At 34.7% G+C, this 23,857-nt stretch overlaps 3 protein-coding genes and 1 non-coding gene across 5 annotated transcripts; 2 read left to right on the top strand and 2 right to left on the bottom strand.

Annotated features, from left to right (window-relative positions):
• The first annotated feature begins 233 nt into the window (after nucleotides 1-233).
• On the top strand, nucleotides 234-8,334 carry LOC121258148 (DNA polymerase lambda). 2 transcript variants are annotated; one of them, XM_041159523.1, is made up of 15 exons: nucleotides 234-487; nucleotides 597-734; nucleotides 1,591-1,938; nucleotides 2,125-2,218; nucleotides 2,303-2,433; nucleotides 3,024-3,086; nucleotides 4,109-4,288; nucleotides 4,383-4,436; nucleotides 4,818-4,906; nucleotides 5,680-5,770; nucleotides 6,656-6,736; nucleotides 7,129-7,196; nucleotides 7,782-7,866; nucleotides 7,967-8,149; nucleotides 8,202-8,334. In XM_041159523.1, the coding sequence occupies exons 1-14, from the start codon at nucleotides 377-379 to the stop codon at nucleotides 8,063-8,065; spliced, it is 1,632 nt and encodes a 543-aa protein (XP_041015457.1). In that variant the 5' UTR covers nucleotides 234-376; the 3' UTR covers nucleotides 8,066-8,149; nucleotides 8,202-8,334. The 2 variants fall into 2 exon arrangements, with proteins under 2 accessions (XP_041015457.1, XP_041015459.1); XM_041159525.1 differs by having other exon boundaries at nucleotides 360-500.
• A 6,578-nt stretch (nucleotides 8,335-14,912) lies between these two features.
• On the bottom strand, nucleotides 14,913-19,220 carry LOC121258129 (uncharacterized protein YuxK). The gene is made up of 3 exons (XM_041159502.1): nucleotides 18,631-19,220; nucleotides 17,871-18,038; nucleotides 14,913-15,484 (listed from the first exon to the last, which is right to left on the bottom strand). The coding sequence occupies exons 1-3, from the start codon at nucleotides 18,965-18,967 to the stop codon at nucleotides 15,261-15,263; spliced, it is 729 nt and encodes a 242-aa protein (XP_041015436.1). The 5' UTR covers nucleotides 18,968-19,220; the 3' UTR covers nucleotides 14,913-15,260.
• A 747-nt stretch (nucleotides 19,221-19,967) lies between these two features.
• On the bottom strand, nucleotides 19,968-22,629 carry LOC121258143. Its single transcript, XM_041159517.1, has 4 exons — nucleotides 21,985-22,629; nucleotides 21,097-21,304; nucleotides 20,344-20,889; nucleotides 19,968-20,255 (listed from the first exon to the last, which is right to left on the bottom strand). Exons 1-4 carry the CDS (start codon nucleotides 22,553-22,555, stop codon nucleotides 20,168-20,170), a joined length of 1,413 nt encoding a protein of 470 aa, XP_041015451.1. The 5' UTR covers nucleotides 22,556-22,629; the 3' UTR covers nucleotides 19,968-20,167.
• Nucleotides 22,630-22,695: 66 nt separating this feature from the next.
• On the top strand, nucleotides 22,696-22,769 carry TRNAV-AAC. The gene has a single exon. It is a non-coding gene; the product is annotated as a tRNA-Val (tRNA).
• The last annotated feature ends 1,088 nt before the right edge of the window (nucleotides 22,770-23,857 follow it).

The following is a 23,857-nucleotide window of genomic DNA, read 5'->3' as shown; positions in this document are numbered from 1 at the left end:
AAATTAAATTGATCTATATGTAAGAATTTTGCTAGTAAGAAAAATAACTAGAAACACTATATTAGGACCAATGATGTTTCAACACGGGTCATTGACAGGCCAAATATGTGCCACGTATAAAACATTAGTCAGAAGATAAAACATAATTATCTTATAAATTTATAATTAATCGTGTAATTGTTGTGTAACTTTTAGAATTTTTAGATCCCAAATATAAAACGGGCGAGTGGCGACAACGCGTGTCTTACACTGAGCATGGGATTTATTCAATCTCAAGTGTCCCCGGCGTATCAAAGCCCAACCTCTTTCGGTTACGGAAGGGAGCCTGGCAGCTTGTAGAAGACGACCGAAGGCACCAAGAAGCAGAGAAGACTCGATGGCGCCAAAGCCAACCAAAAACCGAACACCCCCTTCCGACCCAAATGGAATGTTCGCAGGACTGGTAGTTTTTTTAGTTGAAAACGGAGTTCAGGCTCGCCGATTACAGGTTTCACAGTCTTGTATTGTCACAAACCATTCTGCTTAAATTTTTTTTCGTATCTGAATCTCTTTCTTTGCATTTTCCTTTCCTAAATTTATATTTCGGGTACTTAAAGATTTGGAAGCAGAAACTAGTGCAAATGGGGGCTGCAATAGAAGAGCGCCTATCAAAAAGGGTCACTCATGTATTTGCTATGAACTCTGATGCCCTTCTCAAACAAGTGGACGCTGAACGCTTGACACGATTTAAGGGAGTGAGTCACCGGTTTTGTCTCTCTATTCAGCGTTATTCATTTTGTGCAATTGTTACATGGTCCTAGAGTTGTTGCATCGTTTAATTTGATACGGTCTTGGTTACAAGTTTCACATTTTACCTTCTATGAACTTTGTTAGCTGAGTTACAAGTTGTTCTGTACGAAATTTAAGTGTTTATCATTCAATGCGCTATTATTTTCATTGGAAAAGCTTTCTAATGGTTTTTTCTAATTTCAGATTTTTTAGTCCAATTTCGTGATTTGTAGTTAGATGTACAAAATAATCTCTTGCCTCCAATATTATGTCTCGGAAAAGGCCTAAATTAGTGGGTATTTATCAGGTGCCAAGTGCTTAATAGTTGTGTTGGACTCCTTACATAGTTCATGATGTAGATCCCTTTTAGTTTATCAGTTTATCTGAAATAAATCTTCTTTTGAGAATCGCAATGAATCCCTAACCCGAATGAATTTTATTTTTTTAATTGTATTTAATCTTTTATTCTATTTATTTATATTTCATTTATATATAAATATATCTATTTCATTTATATATGCATACTGCACTTAAAACTACTAGTGTGCTTTCATACTTAAGAGGCTGATTTTTAGAAACGGGATTTGAAGGACCAGAAAACCTGGTTAAGTCTATGCCAGATATTTAGCTTCAAGATTTATTCTATGGGGAGGCTCCAACTAGTTTTGGATAAATTCTTTTTTCTTTTGAAACTTCTTTCACTCCATCAAATCAGCATGTTGGCAAGAAAATTTCATCATATTCATCAATGAATGCATTTTTAAAGATTTTTCATTTCTTATAATGCTATTTGAAGTTGTGATGGGACTTCATTTGTTGCAGAGTGTTCTCCTTTATCAGTGGCTAGAGGACAGCTTGAGATCAGGGGAAAAGGTCTCTGAGGATTCATACTATCTAAATCTGGATCTAGAAGCAGACAACACACCAGACAAGTCTCTAGTTCCTAAAGAAGCCAACATAAACTCTTCTAGCTATAATGAACCATCACATAGCAAAAAGATCAGGTCTTCCGCTGAAGATTCAAAAAATATGGATGAAGAAAGCAAGGAAGAAGGGAAAAGCAATGCTCTATATGAGGCACCAAGTACTCCTAGAGATTCTTATGACTCATTTCAGACTCTGAGCCCATCAAATACCAGTGGAAACACCCCTGATGCTCTTAATAAAGACGTAAGCTTCATCAGCAGATAATTCAGATAAATTCCTGAAACTTTTTGTTGTATACTTGGCAGACAAAGCATACAAGCATGGTTACTTTGGGAGTGGGGGATGATAAATAATATCTTATCATCAACAATTGTTTTGTAGATCTATGCGTTAGTTTTTCTGCTGAATAATTTTACTATCTGTAATCAGGTTGGTGCATTGCAGACATCCTTGCCGTATAGTCCTCCTGATTTAAACAGGAACATAACCGAGATATTTAAAAAGCTTATTGACATATATAGAGGTGAAAATAAAATCCTGTATTCTCTGCTGTCTTTTTCTTTGCTCTCTTGTTGAGCTGACGTCCTGTGGTTATTGCAACTGAAAGCATTGGGTGATGACCGGAGGTCATTTAGCTACTACAAGGCTATCCCAGTTATAGAGAAGCTACCCTTCATAATTGAAAGTGCAGACCAGGTCAAAGACCTACCCTCAATTGGAAAGTCATTGCAAGATCATGTAAGTGATCACCCTCATGCGTAGGAGTTCTCAGTTCATTACTGGGCTCGTCTTTTAAAAGTTTGAGTCTTTCATCTCAAAAGGTACATCACATGACGTTTATACAGATACTAAACATGTCTATTCTCCAATGTGAACAGCTGAATGGTTTCTTAGTTACTTCCTTTTTCCCCTTTTAAGTGTGAATGATAGGGTAGTTTCTCATTAACATCATTGCCTCTCTGAATGTTGTATATGCGATCGTTACTCACTGGGAAATATGTTTGCTGAGTCGTGAGTCTCGTCATGATATTGTTGCTTACTTAGTTAACTTGTTGTTTTGTATGTAAAACTTAGTTACGATGTGTGCTCTACAAAGTCTAATGTGGTGAGGCCAACGTTGAAACTCACAATTTGCAACATTAGTGGTGGATCCTTACAGGTGTTGTAGTCAGAATTTAGAGAAAGCTTTTTTTTTTTATCGGTCAGAATTTAGAGAAAGCTGTGCTCTATAAGTATGCATTTTCTGGTGCACAGTAAAGGTTTTAAGTTTTAACTTGTTTAACTTGTTTCAGCTAAAGCTTACAGAAGCAATTTGTAATTACTTGCAGATCCAGGAGATAGTGACAACTGGAAAATTATCCAAGCTGGAGCACTTTGAAAAGGATGAAAAGGTGTTGCAAAGGTCCTCAGTAAAAACTGAATTTCTACCATGTAGTGCTTAAGGCCTCATAATATATTTACACTCTTTTATTCATCAAAATAATGCTTTGCACTCATTCTAATTGTTGAGTATCTTCTTCTTGTTGCCATCTTTATGTGTAAGTAGTTGGAATTTCTATACTTCATTTTCCTCTAGTCTGGACTTATATTCTTGAACATGGTCTTCGAATGATAATGATGGAATAATCTAATACTCTTAATAAATTTTCCTAGTGTTTTTAGATTATGGAGCTTCTCTTTCAGTATTATGTAGTTTTAAGTGAAATCTTTAATCATAAAGCTTGAAGGATGGTGGATATTTATTTTTTCTTGCTTTGAAACCCTACATTTTGATCTGTCTTGTTTAAATTCTTTATTTTCATTCACAATTTTATTGTTCTTTTTCTAATCTTGGTTTTTTATATGTTAAATAAAGCTTGAGACTCGTTTGGACATTTGGAGTATCTCAAAATTTTGTGAATAGTAGTGAAATGGTCTGCGAATAGCAGTGAAATGGTTTGAGTTAAGATGTTTTATTGGGTTTTGAGAAAGGAGAGAGAAAAAATTGAATAAAAATATTATAAAGTTAAAAAATTGTTTGAACATAATTTCTTAATTTTTTTTTGAAGTTTCAAAAAGTTGTATTGATTTTTGCATTTTGTTTTGAAGTTTGTAAAAGTTGTAATGATTAGGTAATGATTAGATGAAAAAGTTGAAGATTTGAAATTGAAAAGTATATTATGTTTTAGTGATGTTTGGGAAGGAAATTGTGAGAAGTTTTGAGAATTTCTCATCTCATCTCATTACCCAAGCGTACCTAATTTATGAAAGTTACCAGCGAGGCAGCAGCTTAACTCTAATTTGGAGGGGGTTTTATTTTTTAACGATTTTTTACCCACTTATATAGAACTGGAGATTAAAAAAAAAAAAATACATGTAACTATAGTTCTTCATACTTCATTTTGATCTCTTGTTGCTGCCTTGTTATTTTCAGGTACGGACAATCACCTTATTCGGTGAAGTTTGGGGTATCGGTCCAGCCACTGCACTTAAATTATATGAAAAAGGATATTGTGCACTAGATGATCTGCAAAATGAGGAATCATTGACGAATTCACAAAGAATTGGGTTGAAATATTTTGATGATATCAAGCAGAGGATTCCGCGCCATGAGGTCTGATCTTCATGATGCTGCTTGGAATTTCTCATCTGTAAGTTCTGGATCTCCTTCACCCTGGATATTTTTTAATGTATTTCCAATTCTACAGGTTCAAGAGATGGAGCTTCTTCTTCAGAAAGTTGGGGAGGATGTTCTGCCCGGGGTGAGCACCCTAACTTTTTCTTTGGAGCAAATCCTTTCCAGCTGAATGTCATTGAAATCAAGAACTTCTTGGCAATAAATGTAATTTATCATCCTTTATGTGTCATTATAAATTTATTTATTAATCAGATATTTTTGGATGAACCAGTTATATGCATAGTTTAATTCTGTTTTATGATTGATATTTGATCACATGTGGATCTAGATATAATTCATTGAGGGGCATACCTCAAGGCTTGGCCATGTTTATACTTTTCTAGCATTCACAATGCTTTTTCATATAAGAGCTATTCTACATTATTAATATCTGTCTTGGAGGTGATTATTATATGTGGAGGATGGGTAATTCTACATTTCTACCATTTTGATGTCTGTCTTGAAGGTGGTAATTATATGTGGAGGATCATTTAGACGTGGAAAAGCTTCCTGTGGGGATTTAGACATTATAATTACACATCCTGATGGGAAGAGGTGCAAGCTCCTTCTCTTAGTGTGTCATGCACCTTTTATATTTGCTTCATTTTTAATATTTATTTGTGTTGAGTGTGTTGATCTTAGAGGAGATCAGATTGCTGCAGGCCAACTGTGTCCTCTCCTAAATTTAGCTTTTGTTCTATTTCTGATACATTCTTCTTCCCTGAAAGAGTGAAATACAGTTAACTTACTAGAAAAAAAAAAAAAGATTGTAAGAGATGTACTGATATAAATAAAAAAGATTGTTGAAGAAATTTTGTGGTCCAGTTGAGAGAAATATAAGACATTTATTCATGGACCTTATTTGCTTTTGACCATCCGCCATACATCTGGCCAATCTTGGTTCCCCAAGTAAATAGATTGTATTACTAGATATCTACAAGTATCAACACAGTTTTTCTGCAGCATACAAGGTTCAATGAGAGCTTCTTTCTTCTTCTTCTTCTTTTTTTTTTTTTTTTTTTTTTTTTTTTTTTTTTTTTTTTTTTTAATGATGAGAGATCATAAATTCAATATTTGCAAAAAGCAGAATTGCATTGACCTTCATTTGCTGGAGTGTTTGCAATTCTTTGTTCTGGTTCATTGACATGCTTCTTATTTAATTGATGCAGCTTCTTGCTGGCATTTTCTTTAACATTATTGTTTTTGTTTTTTGTCACCCCGGTACTATTTTTACACTCTTTTATACTTACATTGTCTTCCTGCTTTCTAACAGTAATGTGTGTGGTATTAGTTATGAAATTCTGGTTTAATATGCTCTGAACTTACAGTCATGGAGGTTTTCTATCAAAATATGTCAAGCATTTAAAGGATATGAAGTTCTTAAGAGAGGATTTGGTTTTCAGTACACACAGCGAGGAGGTAATTTTTTGTTTGATTTTTCTTTACGAGATTTTCATTTCTTGGATGGAATGTTGTGTATGAGAAGGGTTTTTTTTTAATTAGGTAATTTTAAGGAGTATCTACTTTTTGAATGCCTTTCTTTCTAAACCTTGTGTACATTGACCACTATTAGTTTGTTTTTGCAAACTGGATTATGCAGTTATGGAAAATGAATCATTGTGATGTTCGGTTAGTGTCTTAACTTGATAGACATTGTGGGGCTGAGTTCCTATAAGTTTAAACTTTTATGATTATTGATTTTTTAACATGGTATCAAAGTTTGTCTTCACTATGAAACATCTGTTTTGAGTCCTAGGAAACTTGTTGGCTTTTTGTTTCTGTTTCTGGGCTCCATGTGCAGATTCTGGCTGCACATATAAAGGCAAGGTGGTGCCAATTTGTGTTAGTTTGATATGTATTGTTGGAGTTGTGCTTTTAAGTTTTAAGTTTTTAGAATAATTGATCCTCCAACACTTGTCTGATTCTATTTCAAGTAGTTTCAGTCACTTGTCGGCTTTTATATATCAAGAGGTCAGTCAGAAAGTATATTTTGAGTTATAAAGTCTATGATAAATGGGATAACGAAATAACTTGTCATTTTATATACTGTCCAAGTATCATTTCTCTTTTGGTTGAAAAGAAGACTTAAAAGAAGAAAAAGTAAAAGATCCTCAAACTTTCTTAACTCAATCATCTGTAAATTAGAAACGAAAAATGAAAGAAGAAAGAAAAGAATCATATCTGCAGAAAATTTATGTGTATTTTAAGCCATTTCCTTCTGCTTTTCTGTCATGCATGTATCTTTCTATGTTTCAGACTTGCAGTGATATGATCCATTAACTTCTTTATGCAAAATGTGCACAGGGTACTGATCATGGTGTTGACACATACTTTGGACTATGCACATATCCTGGACGTGAGCTACGCCACCGAATAGATTTTAAGGTACTTGATGGTATCCTGTAAAAAATTACCAGAACAGTCATCAACACTTGTATATCTACTGGTGATTTACTTATATGTTTACCCCCATATCCCAATGCATCGTTGGCTATTTCTGGGAGGATTCTCTGAGTTTTGGGTTCCTTAGCCTCTAGTAACACAATGGGAAGAAACCTCTACTGATCCATTTCTCATATCTTTTAATACCCCATGCAATTGTATTACTAGTGTTAACAGGAATAATGTCTTTCCATGTTAATTCTTTAAGTTAACTTTTGGTTTTTATGATTAAGAGACCACCTTTGGCTCTATACAGGTTTTAGTTGTGTTATGTTGAATTGCAAAATGTATACAATTGATTTCCTGATACTTTAATGTCTATATTGCACTTGTAGGTATTCCCAAGAGACATATATGCATTTGGACTAATCGCTTGGACAGGGAATGATGTCTTGAATAGGAGGTATGTTTTTTATTTTAATAAAATACTAACTCTGTAGTTAACTAAATTTTCAGGTTCACGAAATGGTTTCCTTTCATGGAATCAAAAGTTCACAAAACATCTCTCGGCATAGGATTTTATCCCCTGTTTTTTTTTTTTTGACATCCTCTGCATAGGATTTTATCGGTTTCAAATTTTCAATACATGTAGCTGTTAGGTAATATACTACAAAAAAAAATTCCTAACCTAAAATATCTTGGAAAGACAGCTTATCATAAACAGAAACAAGCAACTGGCTTTATTCAGAACTACTGACAAGCTTTGCTTTGCTTTGTTGCTAACAGACTGATGCTGAGTTCTTCAGAACCATACCCCGCACCTTACTTTTTCCCCCTACCAATTGATGCACTTTCCTGTGCTACACACTTCATTTGCTTCTCATTTTAAATGCCTTTATTAAATTTTTCCTTACAGTTTAACCACATTTGTGACTGAAAATGGCTCATTCATGAAATTTATTTATTTATGTATATATTTTTGAACAAATTCAAAACAATCCATGGTTGAGTAAAACTTTATACCATTCTGCTTGATGCTTGGTTGCAGGTTGAGATTGGTGGCAGAATCTAAAGGATTCCGGCTTGATGATACAGGGCTGTTTCCAGCTACTCACAGTTCAGGCAGTAAACGGGTAATGACTTTGCTTTGTAGGTGTTTGCTATAAACGCCTATTTTCCTTTTTTCCGCAGTTCATTTAGCATAAGCATGTATCGTCCCATCTGCACTCGCAGGGCACAAGAGCTAGTGCAAGTTTGAAATTTGAGACAGAGAAAGAGGTGTTTGATTTCCTGGGATTTCCTTGGCTTGAACCACATGAAAGAAATCTTTGAGCAGTGAACAGAGTTTGCATGAGCATGCTGTATATAGGAGGGTCTACCGAACTTGGTTTGCACTATTAGACAAGGAAAACTCTCACTTTTTTGTTAGAGAGAGAAAGAGGGAGAGGGAAAAAGAGTTTTTGGGCAGGCTTTCTTTGTAATTTATAATATCCACCAAGTCTTGTATATTAGAAGAAAAGAGTAATGCCATTTGATAGTTTGGTGTGCAAATTGAAAAACTGGAATAATTTAAAATACAAATTAATAATTTTGATAGTTTAGGTTACAACTTGAATTTATACAAATTCTCCACGAGACAAAAAGTTTGGAGTGGTGAGTTAGAAAACTTCATTGCTAACTTCGATATAAACTACCAGTGATTTAACCAAAGTTTCAAAAATCGTTCCGTTCTGGCCGGAATTATCCGTGCCAGAACAGTAATTGGCACGGGTAGGTACCTGTTCCATCTTGGACCACATTCCAGCTGATTTCTGGTCGACTTCTCCCATTTTCTCCTCTCTCCCTTGCGAAATCAGTTTCTCAAAATCGAATCCCTAGCCACACTCCGTCTGTTTCCAGTAGTATGGTCCTCAAAACAAAGTTCGAACTAGCAGAAAAGTAGAGCAAATACTCAGATTGAGAGATGAAAGGCATGTCTAACGTTGAAGTTGACTGCGATTCTCATGATCTGATTTCGCTTCTCTCCTAGTCTCCTTCAAGGGAGGGATTTTCTCGTACGCAACAATGGGGACCAAGCAAATTTGACTGTTCTAATATAATATGATCACCTCTCTGACAACATAAGTATGATTCTTAATATGTTATCGCGATTTCATTATTTTGATTGTTTGGGTCTCAAAAAGTATATTAGAACATATTTGATGACTGGAATACGGAGTGGATGATCTGTTTTGATTAGTGAGGAGAATTTAGAAAATTCAAATAAAAATTCTCATACACGGTCCAAAACCAATCTGGTGCAGTCGTAGGCATTTGACTGGGTGAATCCGATCCGACCCGTTAAACTAAACAGGTTAGATTTTTAAATCTTAACACAATCCATTTAAATTAAAAGTTATGTTGTCACCTTTTTTACCTTTTTAATAATTAATTAAAAATTTGTCAACATGATATGATTCATTTCAATCCATTTTATATAAATGGGTTAAACTAATCCACATTATCTATTTGGCTTAATTAAGATAATTTCACATAAAAACTAAAATCTATATTTATTAGTAGCCACAATATATCTAAAAAAAAATAGACTACCTACTGACAAAAAATATCAATATTTTTTGGATTTTAACATATAATAAAACAAATATTACAAATCCAATAGTAATAAATATGAGCATAAGTCCAAAATTACAATCTTAATAATAAAAACATAATCATATTGAGAAATATTAATATTACAGCCCAAAAAAAATAAAATTGTAATTTTGAAATAAAATTTAAACGGGTTATTGCGGGTTGACCCATTATCGATCTATTTATTAATCGTGTCTTAATAAATCAACCTGTTTTGAACTAATCTCATTTATATCAAATCCAAATCCACTAATTTCTTGTTATATTCGTGTTGAGTTTACAGGTCGTGTAACGACCCGAAACAAATTCATGATGAATCGAGCAATCAATGAGGTTTTTGTCCGTAACGATATCGAATCCCGCTCTACTATGAAGACGGAATTTGGTTTGATTTAATGAAGGCACTTAGGAGTATAATTTTTTTAAAACGAATTGTACTATTCGACTCATAAGAATATTTAAAATTTTATGGTGCAATAAAAAACTTCAAGTTTTTAGGGTGAATGGTAACCCTTCAAGGGAGCGCCACATGACAATTAGTTTAAACAATTGTCAAATTGCTATGTAAGATGTCCAAATCTACTTAGAATCATTAGGATTACATTTTAGTTAGACATGTGGCACAATCCTAGCTATCCATTTGGAAATCTTAGGACACACGTCAAGTGGAGGACAAATGTGATGAAATTGAGTGTGATTCAAGACGTGCCATCATGCCTCTAGGACAAATGTGATGAAATTGAGTGTGATTCAAGCCATGCCATCTTGCCTCTTACACTAAACACTATTCCACCCAACCAAATATTATTTGGTCAACTAAAAAAGGATTTCAACCCTAATGAAACCTCAAACCAATGGAATCCCACCAAAACCCTAAACCCTGTGTGATGGTTGAAACCCTAAACTTGGTTTCCAAATCTTATACCACTTAGTTTTGATTGTGTTTTATCACTTGGTTAAATCACCTCCTCACACAATTAACCACTCAATTATAAACTCATACACCCGTAACCACTCCCTTATATCTTGTTAATTTTGTTTAATCAAGAAAAGTTTGATTTGAACTGAGCATTGACCAAAACCCTTACTAGACCCCAAACTAAGTGCATTTCGGTTAGTCCCTTTTTAGTTCATTGGAAAACCCAACTTAGGCCAAGCTTTCTGGAAGAATTTCTTCCCTCTTACAATACCATACTTAGGGTGTCATGCCACCTTAGGATCAACCACAAATAGCGGCTTGATGGCAAGTAAAAAAGCCTACAAACTAGCCCCACCCATTCGGTTGTAGCCAATTTTCCAGCCCTCACTTCAACACTTTTTCCTCTACTTGAAACCTCTCCCATTGAAGTGTCATAACTTAACCACTAATTCAGCCCCTACTATACACCCCATGCCCCTCACAATTTCATTTCACACTTAAACCACTTTTCACTTGTTTTCCTAGAGCAAACCGAGGGAGAGTTGAGAGGCAGTTTTTCTGGACAGTTCGGTTCTTGCATTCTAGGCCCTTTGTGAGTATTTCCTATGGCTCAGTCCTCTTATATATTTTTTTTATATTGAGTCTAGTTTATTTGGGTGTGTGTTGTGAACTTTTCATGGAGTTTTGATGGGTGAAAGTTTGGTTTGATGATGGGAAGGTCTAGGTGTTGACAGTTTTGATGTTTGTGTGGAATTTTGAAAGTTTTGTAAACTTTTTCGTGAAATGATGGGTATATCTTGCTATGGTTAAATTTTAGCATGTTTATATGCAAGATAGAATTGGATTCAAAGCATGTTAGTAATGTTTGAAAGAGATTTTATGATTTCAAAGTGATAGAAACCATATAGCTCAAAACAGTTTCTGTTTTGGCTTAGGTTGTGATTTTGGTTTTAGAAACTTGATCTTAGGGCTTTGATTTTCATATATGTGGTTCTTAAGGATTTTATTTATGTGTCAAGAATATTTTTTGATAATATCGGTTTAGATATTTGCTATAATGTTGTTAAACATGTAAGAGTCTGGTTTAAACTCAATCTAGAGGCTCTCAGATATGAAGATTGGTTTGGATGAAATATTTGCCATGACATGCTAGATTTAATAATTCGATCATGTTATAACTTGAATATGAGGTATATGGTTTTGTTATTTGAAGATTTACTGTATAAAAATCAAGGATCTAGTCACTTTATTCTAAGTCTAAAGCATGTTATACATGGTTTTATATTTTTATGCAAATCAATTGTATAGGTTGTATTTTGTGATTTTTGGTTATTTAATCAAGCATACTATCACTTAGGTTTGGATGATGTACATGTTAGGAGAGTGTTTATGGACTTTTGGAGTCCTTGAAGTTGATTTGAAAGTGTTAGACCAAGAATATCCATAGTTGGTTCATTTTGACTTAGTTTTGATGTTTTGGCATTTTCCTAGTTATGATAAGTTTAAGTTTTTATGAAATGTGTATTTTGATTTTTTGCATGATTTTAAAACATAAGATATGATTTACGAGAGTTGATAAAATCGATTTAAGCATGCTAGTATGCTGGAAGGTCAAGTAGCAACAAAAGTGATGTTTTTGGCTTAAGGGTGAATCGACCAAGTGATGTTTGGCATGGTTGTGATTTGTTTTAAATTTTTCTTCGATATTTGGATTTAAGATAAAATTTACACAATGAATATAAATTTTGGTAAGTTTTGGAGTTCATATGCAAAATCATTATTTTAGGGGCAAAATTATAATTTCCTACATGTAGAGGGGTAATTTTGCAATTTTAGCCATAAGTTAGTAAGTTTTATGTTTTCAAGTGTTCTCTCTCTGAATCAGGTTATTTACTAGACTATTAAAAATTAATGAGACATTCTAACTTCAGTTCACACTCATTTACACTTTGCTTTACGTTACGCGACATAACAATAAATTAGCCTCTAACTTACTTATAGTATGCTTATGTATGTATGATGGTAAGATCCATGCAAGTTATGTTCATGTTTCCTTTAAGTTTGTAAATTGAATTATGTTATACCATGCCAGGTTGTTATGTATATCAAGCAGGAATATCTATCACATGTCATGATCATGATGTTATTAATTATATGTTTATTTGTAAGTTAGATTGTAAATTACTCTCAATATTTTTAACTATATATAGTGGTAAGGCTACTATGATTTATATTCATGCCACTTATGCTTATTGTAACTGTTATAATATACCATGTCATATCATAAATCATCTGTTATATGTTCATCTATTACATGAATGCCATGTCCTCTATTATATGTTTATCTATTCCACGTATGCAATGTCATCTGTTATATGTTTATGTGCTACACAAATGCCATGTCGATTACACATTTATAGTGACACGATTGACATGTCATCTATTATATGTTTATCTGTTACAAGAATGCCATGTCATACATTGCATGTTTATTGTTACACGAATCTCATATCATCTATTACATGAATCCCATGTCATCTGTTACATATCTATATCTATTACATTCCATGAATGCTATGTCACCTTGTTAAGTTACATGTCATCTGTTACATGATTTTATGTTACATGCCATGAATGCCACATCATAAGAATACAAGCATGTCACAAAAATATTTCTTAGTCATGCATGAATTGTTATGTTTTATCACGACTCCAATGCTAGGATGAATGATTATTCTAGTAGAACTCTCTTCTTTATGTTGGAGGTTTAAATTAGATGTGGAATCCCCTGAATTTAAGTATGTAACTAGTTTGGTTTGGTCCATTTTATAAATTTTAGAACCGAATCGGTATACACAATTTTGAAATTTTAAGAACCGACATCGGACCGATTCACTATTGAAACCGAAACTTTCGATTTGTCCAGTTTCAGTTTGATCCCATTTTTTCCGTTTTACAAATTATATATATTAGCAATAATATAATGTTTATATATACTAAATTATTAGTTTATTTATACTATAGTATAACTATATTATTTTATAATAATTACACATATTAGTATAATATTAAATTTAACTATAGTCTATATAAGTTCTAGACTCTTTATATGAGTATATAATATGATTAAATGTGTAAAAATATATTTACAAAAAGAATACATATAGTATAATTTATTATGCTAAAAATTTATTTATCATTGATATATATATATTAATAATTTAATATTAATGTTTATATTTAAGATTAAGATTTTATATTATATTAATTTTATATTATAAAATTAAAATTTATATGTTATATCATGATTAATTTTATATTATATCATATGTTATATTAATTTTATGTTATAAGATTAATAGACTTAAATGATAAAATTAGAATTTCATATTATATTAATTAATAATTTAGTATATAATATATATAATATAATATATATAATATAATATAAAAAAATTATACATAATTTAAAAAATTATAAATATATAAACCGGTCCAGTTCGATTTAAACCGTTTTCAAAATATGAAAACTGGTATCGCTCTGGTTTAGGACCGGTTTTGGTTCTTAAAAACTAGTACCACACCAGATTGCTTAAAAACCAAACCGAATCCACCACTTTGGTCAGATTCAATCAATTTTTTGTTTTTTTTAACACCTCACCTAGATTGACAAAGTATAGTCAACAAGTTTTAAATGAGACATAAAACTGATTTCCAAAATGAAGTCAAGGTACCCAAAGCCAATGGTGCCAAACTTTTTTTACAAGCACTTAACCCATGGTAATGATTAATTCAAACGAGTGGGAAGGAATACTCTTGTAATGGTTAATTTGTACTACCTAAGTATCCCACACTAAATACTCTTGTTGGGGTTAGTTCGTATGCCTGAGTGTTTATATAAAACCTTTAACACGTACTCATACATAGATGATTGTGATGTGATATAGTATCGACAGGAGCATATAGCCCTTGGAGAGTAGTGAAGCATACACAGTTTACGTAAACAAACATGCAATATTAACAAGGTCTCATATTCATGTCAAGTCATGCCACGTTCAAGTTAAGTCATGTTATTTCTATGTCAAGTCATGTTACTTTCAAGTCATGTCCTGCATGTTTAAGTCTATGTCATAAGCATACAAGTCGTTTATTGTCATGCGTGCCCATTCATACCATTGGTAGTTTAAGAACCTTACTTGTTTGAGATTTATAACATCATTGTAGTAGTTTCAATTACCATTCTCTTCATAATAGTAGGCGATATGTCAAAAGATAGAGGATCAACACTTGAACAATTGAACGAGGTCAAATAGACTACAAAGGATGCACAAGGAGCAATGGAGTCGATCCTCCATTTTCTAGACATTATTTTGGAGATCATAACGGAGCTACATGAGCGGCTTAGTAATTTAGCTCAATAATTCTAGTTGATGTCTACACTTATTGAGTGCAATCTCTAGTACATGTTTTGATTCAAACTTATTGTATAGTTTTGGATATATGAATATTTATGAAATCATGATTATGTTTTGGAATATAGCATTCTGGTACTTGTGTATTGTTAAAAAAAACTTGTTGCAAATACAGCCTATTGTCAAATGCATATAGGTGCACTGCATCCATAACTGTCATGAACAAAAATATGTGATATTGTGTTGCATGTTCCGACACTTCAAGTTCCGTCAAATCCTAACTAGACAAGCAGTGCTTGTACGCACCACAAGTAATGTCACATATTACCAACCCTATTTAATACAGTAACGTTTGATAGAACGTCAAAAGTATTGAACTTGAATCGCGTTGAGCAGTATCTAATCATCTATAATCCCAGTAATAAAACTCAAAACAAACGGCTCTGCTCCACAACACCCCGCATGTACAACTTCAGATTTCTCCGTCTCCTTAAGAATATGAGCCAAGACATCGTCTACAAGCAAAAAAGTGGGTACGTATAGCAATTTCGGAAGCTAATTATTACAAATCTGACCGACTGTGATCCATCATTTCTTCCCTATCAATGAAACGTTCAAGCAGCTCTTGCTCTCGCAAAACTAAGCAGTCCTCACTCTTCCCAAACCAGTCATATCTTCGCTTGGCTACATAATCGTAGACGGCATCCCTAAGTGGAGTTGGTACTACCATTAGCGTGCTTAAAGCAGAGTATGGCAATGGCAAGTATGACATTACTCTCAAGGCAGCTGCACAATTACATTACTCCAAAAATTAGATTTCATAATCACTGTCACAACTACATAGTAGAGTATAAAACTACTTCTTTGACAAGTAGGAAACAAAGACTAAACATGACTAATTCCATCCGTAAGTTTAAGTGAAGTTCTGAGTTTGTGATATGATGCACTAAAACCACTAAGGCCTCGTTTGTTTTCAGGAAACATTTCATCTCATCTCACTTCATCATTACAACTTTTCCAAATTCCCATACAAAATAAAATAAACAATTCAACTTTTTCAAATCCCAAAATAAAAATAATATTAAAAAATATATTCTAAAAATATTTTATTCAACTTTTTAACTTTAATCTCAACTCATCTCATCTCATCTCATCTCTGAAAACAAACGAGCCCTAAATTATCTCAAGTCATTAAGATACATGAAATTTTCTGACAGATTAAGTTCATTTGGAACTTATACGGCACAGCATTCCTGCTACAATGTAAAAATATGGGATCAGTTAAGAGTGATAAGAAAAAATTTTGCGGGATCAAACAGTGATGAATCCCCAGGAATATAACCGTTTCAACTGAACGTTCAGGTCCAATGACACTACCTTTGCCCGCTCATCTTTTGTTCAAAGATTACACCAGAATGAAGAGTTAGTAATCTGGGTTTAATGCAAAGCTTCAAAACAGAACACCATAGATGTACATATAACCAGACCCGAGATGACAAGAATTATCCATAAGCTAACTAGAAGAAACTGTCTAATAGACAAAGTGCAGATGATAAAATAACACGTCCTTGCGAGTTAATCTGAATCAATTTTTTGGAAGGTCTTTAGACCAGCTTATGTAATACCCCAAGGGATGCCTGCGCCACATCTAAGCCCATACTTCAAAAGAACAAGTCAATGAAACAATTGGAGCCCCTTGAAATTATTATAAAAAACAAGAACTTCTCTCTTTTAAGCAATGTGAAATCCCATTCATCACCTATACTCACTCACTCACTACGGAGTATCACAATCTCCCCTCCCTAAATTCCCGACACCCTCGTCGAGTTATTCCATCATAGGTGGCACAGCTCAAGTCTCACATTTCTAATTGAAATGGGCTCTAATACAATTTGAAACATCCCAAAGGAGTCCCAAGGCACATTTGGGCCATACTTAAAGAGCTAGTCGATGGTACAATTGGAACACCTTGGAATTATTATAGAGAGCAAACACTTCTCTCCCAAGCAATATGGGATCTTATGCACCACCTATATTCACTCACCTTCCATTTGTAGCATCCCAATAAAGGCTCAAGCTATATCAGACTAATTCTCCAAAATGACTAGATAATGGTACAATTTGTACCCCTTGAAATCATTATAAAGTGTAAAGGGCAAGAACTTCTCTCTCCCAAATAATGTGGGGATCCATCAACCACCTACACTCACTCATTATAGGGTATCACAATTTTCCCTCCTTAAGTTCCCGGCAACTATCATAGGTGACATGGTTCAAGTCCCACGTCTTCTGATCGGGCTTAGCGACCAGGCTAGTATTCATGAGGGCTTCAATGGAACCTGCTTACTAATGGATAGGCACGAGAGGCCTGGTCTTTTGTTCCTATGTCTCCATTTGGTAGGTGGGATTGCTTTTGATACCGTTTGTAAAGCTCCAAAGAAGGCCTAAGCCACATCTAGGCCAACTCCAAAATGACAAGTCAATGCTACAATTGGAACCCTTAAAAGAGTAATAACTTCTCTCTCCTAAGTAATATGAGATATCATTCACCACCTATACTTGCTCAATATGGGGTTGGGGTATCACAGCTTACATAATAGAAAAGCCATATCCAATGCCCATCACAGCCATTAATTAAATAGATTTGGATCCAAGGGTAATCAGCAGTAGTCAATATAAATCAGATTAATTCTAAGTCCAGAACTTGGGCACATTCATAAAGAATGCTAATACTTCAAAATGTTGACCTTAGGCCACATTTAGTTGTTCTCTATCATCCTCACTGTAAACGAGTGGAACAATAAGAAGGGGAGGCCTAGGCTGTAACCAAAAGACTTCCACAATTTTAAACAAGAGAACTTCTCTTGAACAAACCCATGCACAGAAGAGTAAAGAATCCATTCTGATATACGGTAAGCATTCTCCAGCAACATCATAAAAACTTCATCCCCCCTTTTACCAATTATGATTTAGCCAGGAGACCCCAAAAACAAAAAGCGGTCAAAGAGAACCTCTAATTCTTCTCTTCCCAGGTGATTTTTGACAATTTCATTAGAAACACAATCCATAAAAAACAAACCAAGCTTACCCAAATAACACTTTTAGATGCAGAGTTTCTCCTCCAAAGAATCAGATTTTTGAGTAACTAACACAAGCGGATGAGGGTTCTAACCAGTTGATGCTTGGTGATATAAGCCCGGGCCTTCGATGAACAAAAAGCGACGGAGAACATCCTCTCTGTCAACGCCGCACAGACTCAAGTATGGCTCGGCAGCCTTCGATTGAAGGCAACAGAACTTGATCTTCCTGTACTTGTCCGCTTCAATCACCCATTTCACCCCTGTACACACAGAATATCTAATTTTAAATCGCTACATCATAAACCAAAGATACACTCCCAGAATTTAATGCAATACGCAAAACCAAACGAGAAAGTATCATCAAAATTCAAAATACGTTATTAAGAAAGAGAGAGAGTAGGATGTGACTGTTCTTGGGGCTGGAAAAGGGAGACGGGGTCTTGAAGAAAGTAACTACTACAAAGAAAGAAATAGTAAGGGGAAAATCACTTTGATTTTTCCATTGTTATGGTGCTTGAAGCATTAAAAGAAAGTAGCACACTACTATCAGCTCCACTTGTTGTCAAATTGACCCGGATGTGATATTTGTGACAAAATTGTGCTACCTCAATTTGATGGAATTGTTCTTCAATTACATAAAGCTTATAAATTCTATTGCCACCAAAACAGAGCCAAGTCGTGATGTCTTCTTCCCCTTCCAAATTCCAATTTCCATCGGAACAACTACAACTAAAAAGCATCATCCAATAATTATAAAATTTATAAAAATAAAAAAAAGGTTGATATGAAATGGGTGAAAAAGAAACCCTAGGAGGACAAAAAGAAGTATTTGGAAAAAGATTAGGATGCAACCTCGGTGGCAAAGGTGGCAGACGCCGTCGTAAACGACTACCCGTGGCTGGAGGAGAGTGGGAATGGCGGGCTTGAGGATCGAAGAAGCAACGTGAGCAACGGTGTCGGAGTACACCAGATCCTGATCTTCTTCTTCTTGAACGACATCGTCAACGTCAGCAGCAGCAGTAGACGCGTCTGAAACGACGCCGGAAGAAGGCCGGGATGCGTTTGAACAGGAGGTTGAAGAAAGAGAGCAATAAAAGGAACGAGAAGAAGAAGACGAAGACGAAGAAGTCTTCGTTACAGCGGTTAAGTTTCGAACACCTCTCGTCAACAATGCCTTGATATTCATCATATTGTTCTTGCCTTTTAGTTTTGGGTTAAATTTTGGCTTTTAGGCTCTCTGACAAATCGACAAAAATGGCGGAGGAATTGGATTTTGCTGTTTTTAACCTCGATGGTGCGTTTCTTGACATGCAAGTCTCGCGGGAACCGAAAATCAGGACCCATCAGATGGCTCAAAAGTGGCCATAGAGGAGAAATAGCTGCTTCGTTTCAGACACTTCGTGAAGAATGTAGAATTAGCCCACGAACCACCACCCATTCTTTCCTAAGAATACTTCTCTCTCTTTTAACGTTTTTTTTTATTGGCACGTTGGATCGTAGAATATTTCTTTCGTAATATTAATTTGTTTTAATAAACTTGAAACCACAGTAAGATTGTGTTTAAATGCTGAACTGAATTAAGTTGAATTGAATTAAATTGAGATAATAAAATATTATTAAAATATTATTTTTTAATATTATTATTATTTTAAGATTTGAAAAAGTTGAATTGTTTATTATATTTTGTGATAGAATTTGAAAAAATTATAATAATAAATTGAGATGAGTTGAGGTTACAAACGAAGCCTTAAGTCATAATATTCTACAATTAAGTTCAACAAACCGCCTCATTTGTTTTTACAATTCATCTCATCTCATTTTATCTAATCATTACAACTTTTTTAAATTTTAACACAAAATAAAATAAACAATTTAACTTTTACAAATTTTAAAATAAAAATAATATTAAAAAAATATTTTATAATAATATTTTATTTAACTTTTAACTTTTACTTTTAATCTCATCTAATCTTATCTGCTAAAACACATCTTATCTGCTAAAACAACTCGAGGTGCGGACAGAACTTCATTTGGAGGGTAAAATCTTGACCATAATCCATAAAATACTGTGAAGTTCTAGCAGAAAAGGTTCACCTAAAGTTGAAAATGATTTCTTTGAGAATTTTAGCTTATTCAAAGAATAAAAATAAAAAGTTTCGGATTCAGGTTGGATCAAAAGAACCCAGAAATTGGAAATTCACAAAATTTTACTCTTAAGGATACTTAAATCGGCAGAGTTGTCGGTAGGCAAACAACAATAGATTCATGGAGACCATAGTTTCTTGATGCTTTTGCAATTTATATCTATATTACTAGTAATGGTCTCATCTTATCAAATTCCAAATGATTAAGACTAGGTCTATTAAAAAACTGATCAAGACTGGAGTGATTAACTCCCTTCCTTTGAAGCAAAAGCAGCTTGTGCTCCATATTTAGAGAAAACATCAGTAAGGACAGCCTTCTCCTTGATCTTTAACCTGTATCATGATCAACAGAGAATTTATAGGTAAGAACACAAAATCCTGTCAACAACTGAATGCAAAATACTGGAAATTTGGATAGTACCTCTTCGCGGACCCTGGAATGGCCAACTTTGGAACTTTTTCTCTTTTTTCTTTTCCTACTGGCTTTTTCGCAGTAGCCTTTTCTCCTTTTGCTTTCACATGTAGTTTTTTCTCAGATACCTTCTCTCGTTTCCCTTGAGCAAGTAGCTGCTTCTCAGGTGCCGGGATTCTCTCTATCTTTGAGGAGAATGAATGAGCTAAAGGATCTGTCCTTGCTTCCATACTATCATCACCATTTAACTTCACTGCACTGATCGATTTCAGGTCCTCTCTGATGTCTCCTACATTTGCTCCTATGAGCTTATTATCTGGGTTATCTGATTCATCCGAGGTAATCTCCTCCCTTGAATCCAGAGAAGAATCATCCACGTTGGAATCTGTTTGGTATCCTTCAAAGTCAGGAACTCTCAACTCGGAAGCAGAATTGGAAAAGGCTGTTGATTGAACATGAGAAGAACTTGGAGACCGTGGATTCATTATATCACATTTTATCTGCTTCTCAATTTTACCAAACATAATACTTTGACTAGAAAATATTTGTACAAACCTGCCATGGAAAAATCATATTGTTTTCTTGAATAAGATTCTAGGCAAGTATGAAAATGTAGATCATTCCAAACTAACAGATAAGTGTTTCGGTGCCAATAAGATGCAATGCTCAGCAGTGAATAATGTCGCATTTTACACGTAACTGAAGAACTCTCATTGTTCTGTTTAATTTTATCAGAAAAAAATAAAAAATAAAAAAAATTACCTTCTTGCATCCTCCTCTGACCTGAAATCAACAAAAGCAAAACCCTTACAGACGGGGTCCCTAGTTTTTCTGTTCCCAGAAACTGCTGGGATTATGTTAAGTAGACCAAGGGTTCCTCGGAAAGCTGATTTCAAATCCCTATCGATGTTCCTTTTCTTAGGAAGGTTGACAACTCGTACCCGAACGCCACTTGGAACAACTTCAGGAGCTGCAAAAGTCCAACGCGGTGCAGAAAACACATAGTCACTTTGGTTGGTAACATAGAAGTAGGCAATCGAACTTCGTACAAACTTGAAAAAGAATGGCAGACTAAATCTTGAACAAATACTACTGACAACTTAGGCAAAGCACATAAAAAGGACCCCACATTAGGCATGTTCACAGACAAGAGTGTTAGTTAATGATTGATATCACAGATCGTGGATATCCTATTAGCTGCTAATAAGGAAGACAAAGGCGCGGTGGTAGAACCTTGAGTTGTCATAGTAACAGAAAAATGCTCTTAATTATCAACAAATCAAATTAACCAATGCTGCAGAATCTCAAGACGGTAAATTTAGAGAATGATTATAGATTTGTTCTTTTCCTTTCAACCTTTGGTCCCGACTTATTCACCCGTGAATGGACAGTTTGAGCAAGATCGAAGTAAGACTTTGACCATCCTGTTTTCCCCTTACCAGCAAGCTCAGCTAAAAATTTAAAGAAGTTTACCAGATGGAAAAATTCGGTACTCCGCGACAATAATGATTGTACGAAAAACATAATTAGATAAATCCAACCGCTTTTCCAACAAACAACAAGTTGAGGCAAAACACATTTGAGCAGATGAGATGTTACTTAAAGCCAAGCACTGAATTCACGCATTCATAAGTAAAAAAAAAACAACACCTATATTCTTTTGAGCGTCTTTCATGGAATTGGGCTTTATGGGGTCGTTCTTAAGCTTCATGACATTGGTAGCCTGTGCCTGTTTACTCTGCTCCATTTCTTCAAGCAGCTTGTCCTCAATAGAGGTGTCATACATCTTCCCGTCACCAAAGCCACACGGCTTGTTCTTCAGCCACTGTCTCATATTCTCGAATGGCACCAACACCTCATCCTCCTCCTCCTCCTCCACCTTATCGTCATCAAACTCATCCTCATCCTCCTCCACGTCATCAAAGCCATCCATCTCCGGAAGCCCAATGCCAGCTTTCCCACGATCACTCAAAGCACGTCCACCCAATCCAAAATGTCTACGTTCACAAATAACACGAGAATAGAGATGGGGTTGCGGCAATGAAAAGATGAAGGAGTGCTTTCCGCAAAAGACCGAGTAAAGCGAAGAAGACGAGCACGTGTTTGAAACCAAAGAGAGTTGGGTCTTCGTTGGGAATGAGAGGAGCGTAGTGGTGGTGCGGTGAAGAGCGAGAAAGGGAGTCGAATTGCAGGGAGGTCGAATAACTCCATGGCTTACCATCTTCGTCACTCCGACTCAAGTTGAGCCTCTTCTGCTCTTCTTCAACGAAGGGGGGACTCGTGGATAATCGTAATAGAAATCGAGTCTACAAACTTTATATATAAGAATATATATAAATAACTCGAGGCATTCCGATCGATGGTGTCGTGGTGTAGTTGGTTATCACGTCAGTCTAACACACTGAAGGTCTCCGGTTCGAACCCGGGCGACGCCATTTTTGTTCTATAGTAGATTGGATCTCTTTTAAGCTATTCGGATGTCAAGATCACCTATTCATTTCAAATTAAGGATTTGTTTTTTGCAACTTTTAATAAAAATTAATACTCATATCAATCTACTTTTTACATTCAAATAAATATCCCAATCTTTCAATAAATAAATAAATATCTCAATTTATTTATATTCAAACACATATTAATAAAATTCACAAATCATTTAAAATGATTTATATATATCTCAATGAAATTCACAAATCAATTCAGATTATCTAAAATCATCTTAGCGTCGTAACAACCTTTTAAGACTTAGAATTACGGGTACCGCTCTAATAACAAGCTCCGCCCCTGGGAATGGATAGAACAACTCTGTCAAAGGGGTGCTATTGTGGTGCCTGCCCATAATGTACCATTTGCTTCCCTACACTACATGTCCATCTTGGGAATTGGATGGGGCTAATACCAAATGGGCACTTTCAGGATCTTCTATTGTCATTCTGCAAAGTAACCCAGAAGCTTCATTTATAATAATAATAATGACAAGGAGGTGGGCTGGGCCAGGATCTAAGCCGAAGAAGCAAGAAGAGAAATAGTGTCCAAAATGATACGGGACTGGACTGGACAAGCCCACAATGTTTTACGGCCACAAGTGGAGAAATCCCATTCAGCCCTCATGTGGTACGATTAACATGGTTACCAACTTTACGGTGGTCAGAGTCGTATAAGCTCATATAAACCATTTGAATTACGCTACTAATAGTACGAGACATGTACAAATTCTTATCAGTATATGTATTTACTAAAAATTAAAGTATTTATAGGGAAGTAATTTACACAATATAATATAAATAATCTATATTAATACTCAATGATCGTAGATACTCGAATTCTATTAATGTTCGAATCACATTTTATCTAGTTTTCTGTCCTCTCTAACGCCTGCATGCATCATTTATTTCGTCTCCCTCATCCAAAACAAGGTAGTTAGCAAAGAACCCAACTTCAAATAGCTAACTTAATTTATTGGCATCATAAGCTGCTAGCGAGAAAACAAGTTGTGAGAATGGACAAGCAGCCTGTTTGTCAG

This window comes from Juglans microcarpa x Juglans regia, chromosome 3S (genome assembly GCF_004785595.1).
Source record: "Juglans microcarpa x Juglans regia isolate MS1-56 chromosome 3S, Jm3101_v1.0, whole genome shotgun sequence".
Lineage (NCBI taxonomy): Eukaryota > Viridiplantae > Streptophyta > Magnoliopsida > Fagales > Juglandaceae > Juglans > Juglans microcarpa x Juglans regia.
Note: the sequence above shows the minus strand (reverse complement) of the source record. Positions and strands in the feature narration are given on the sequence as shown.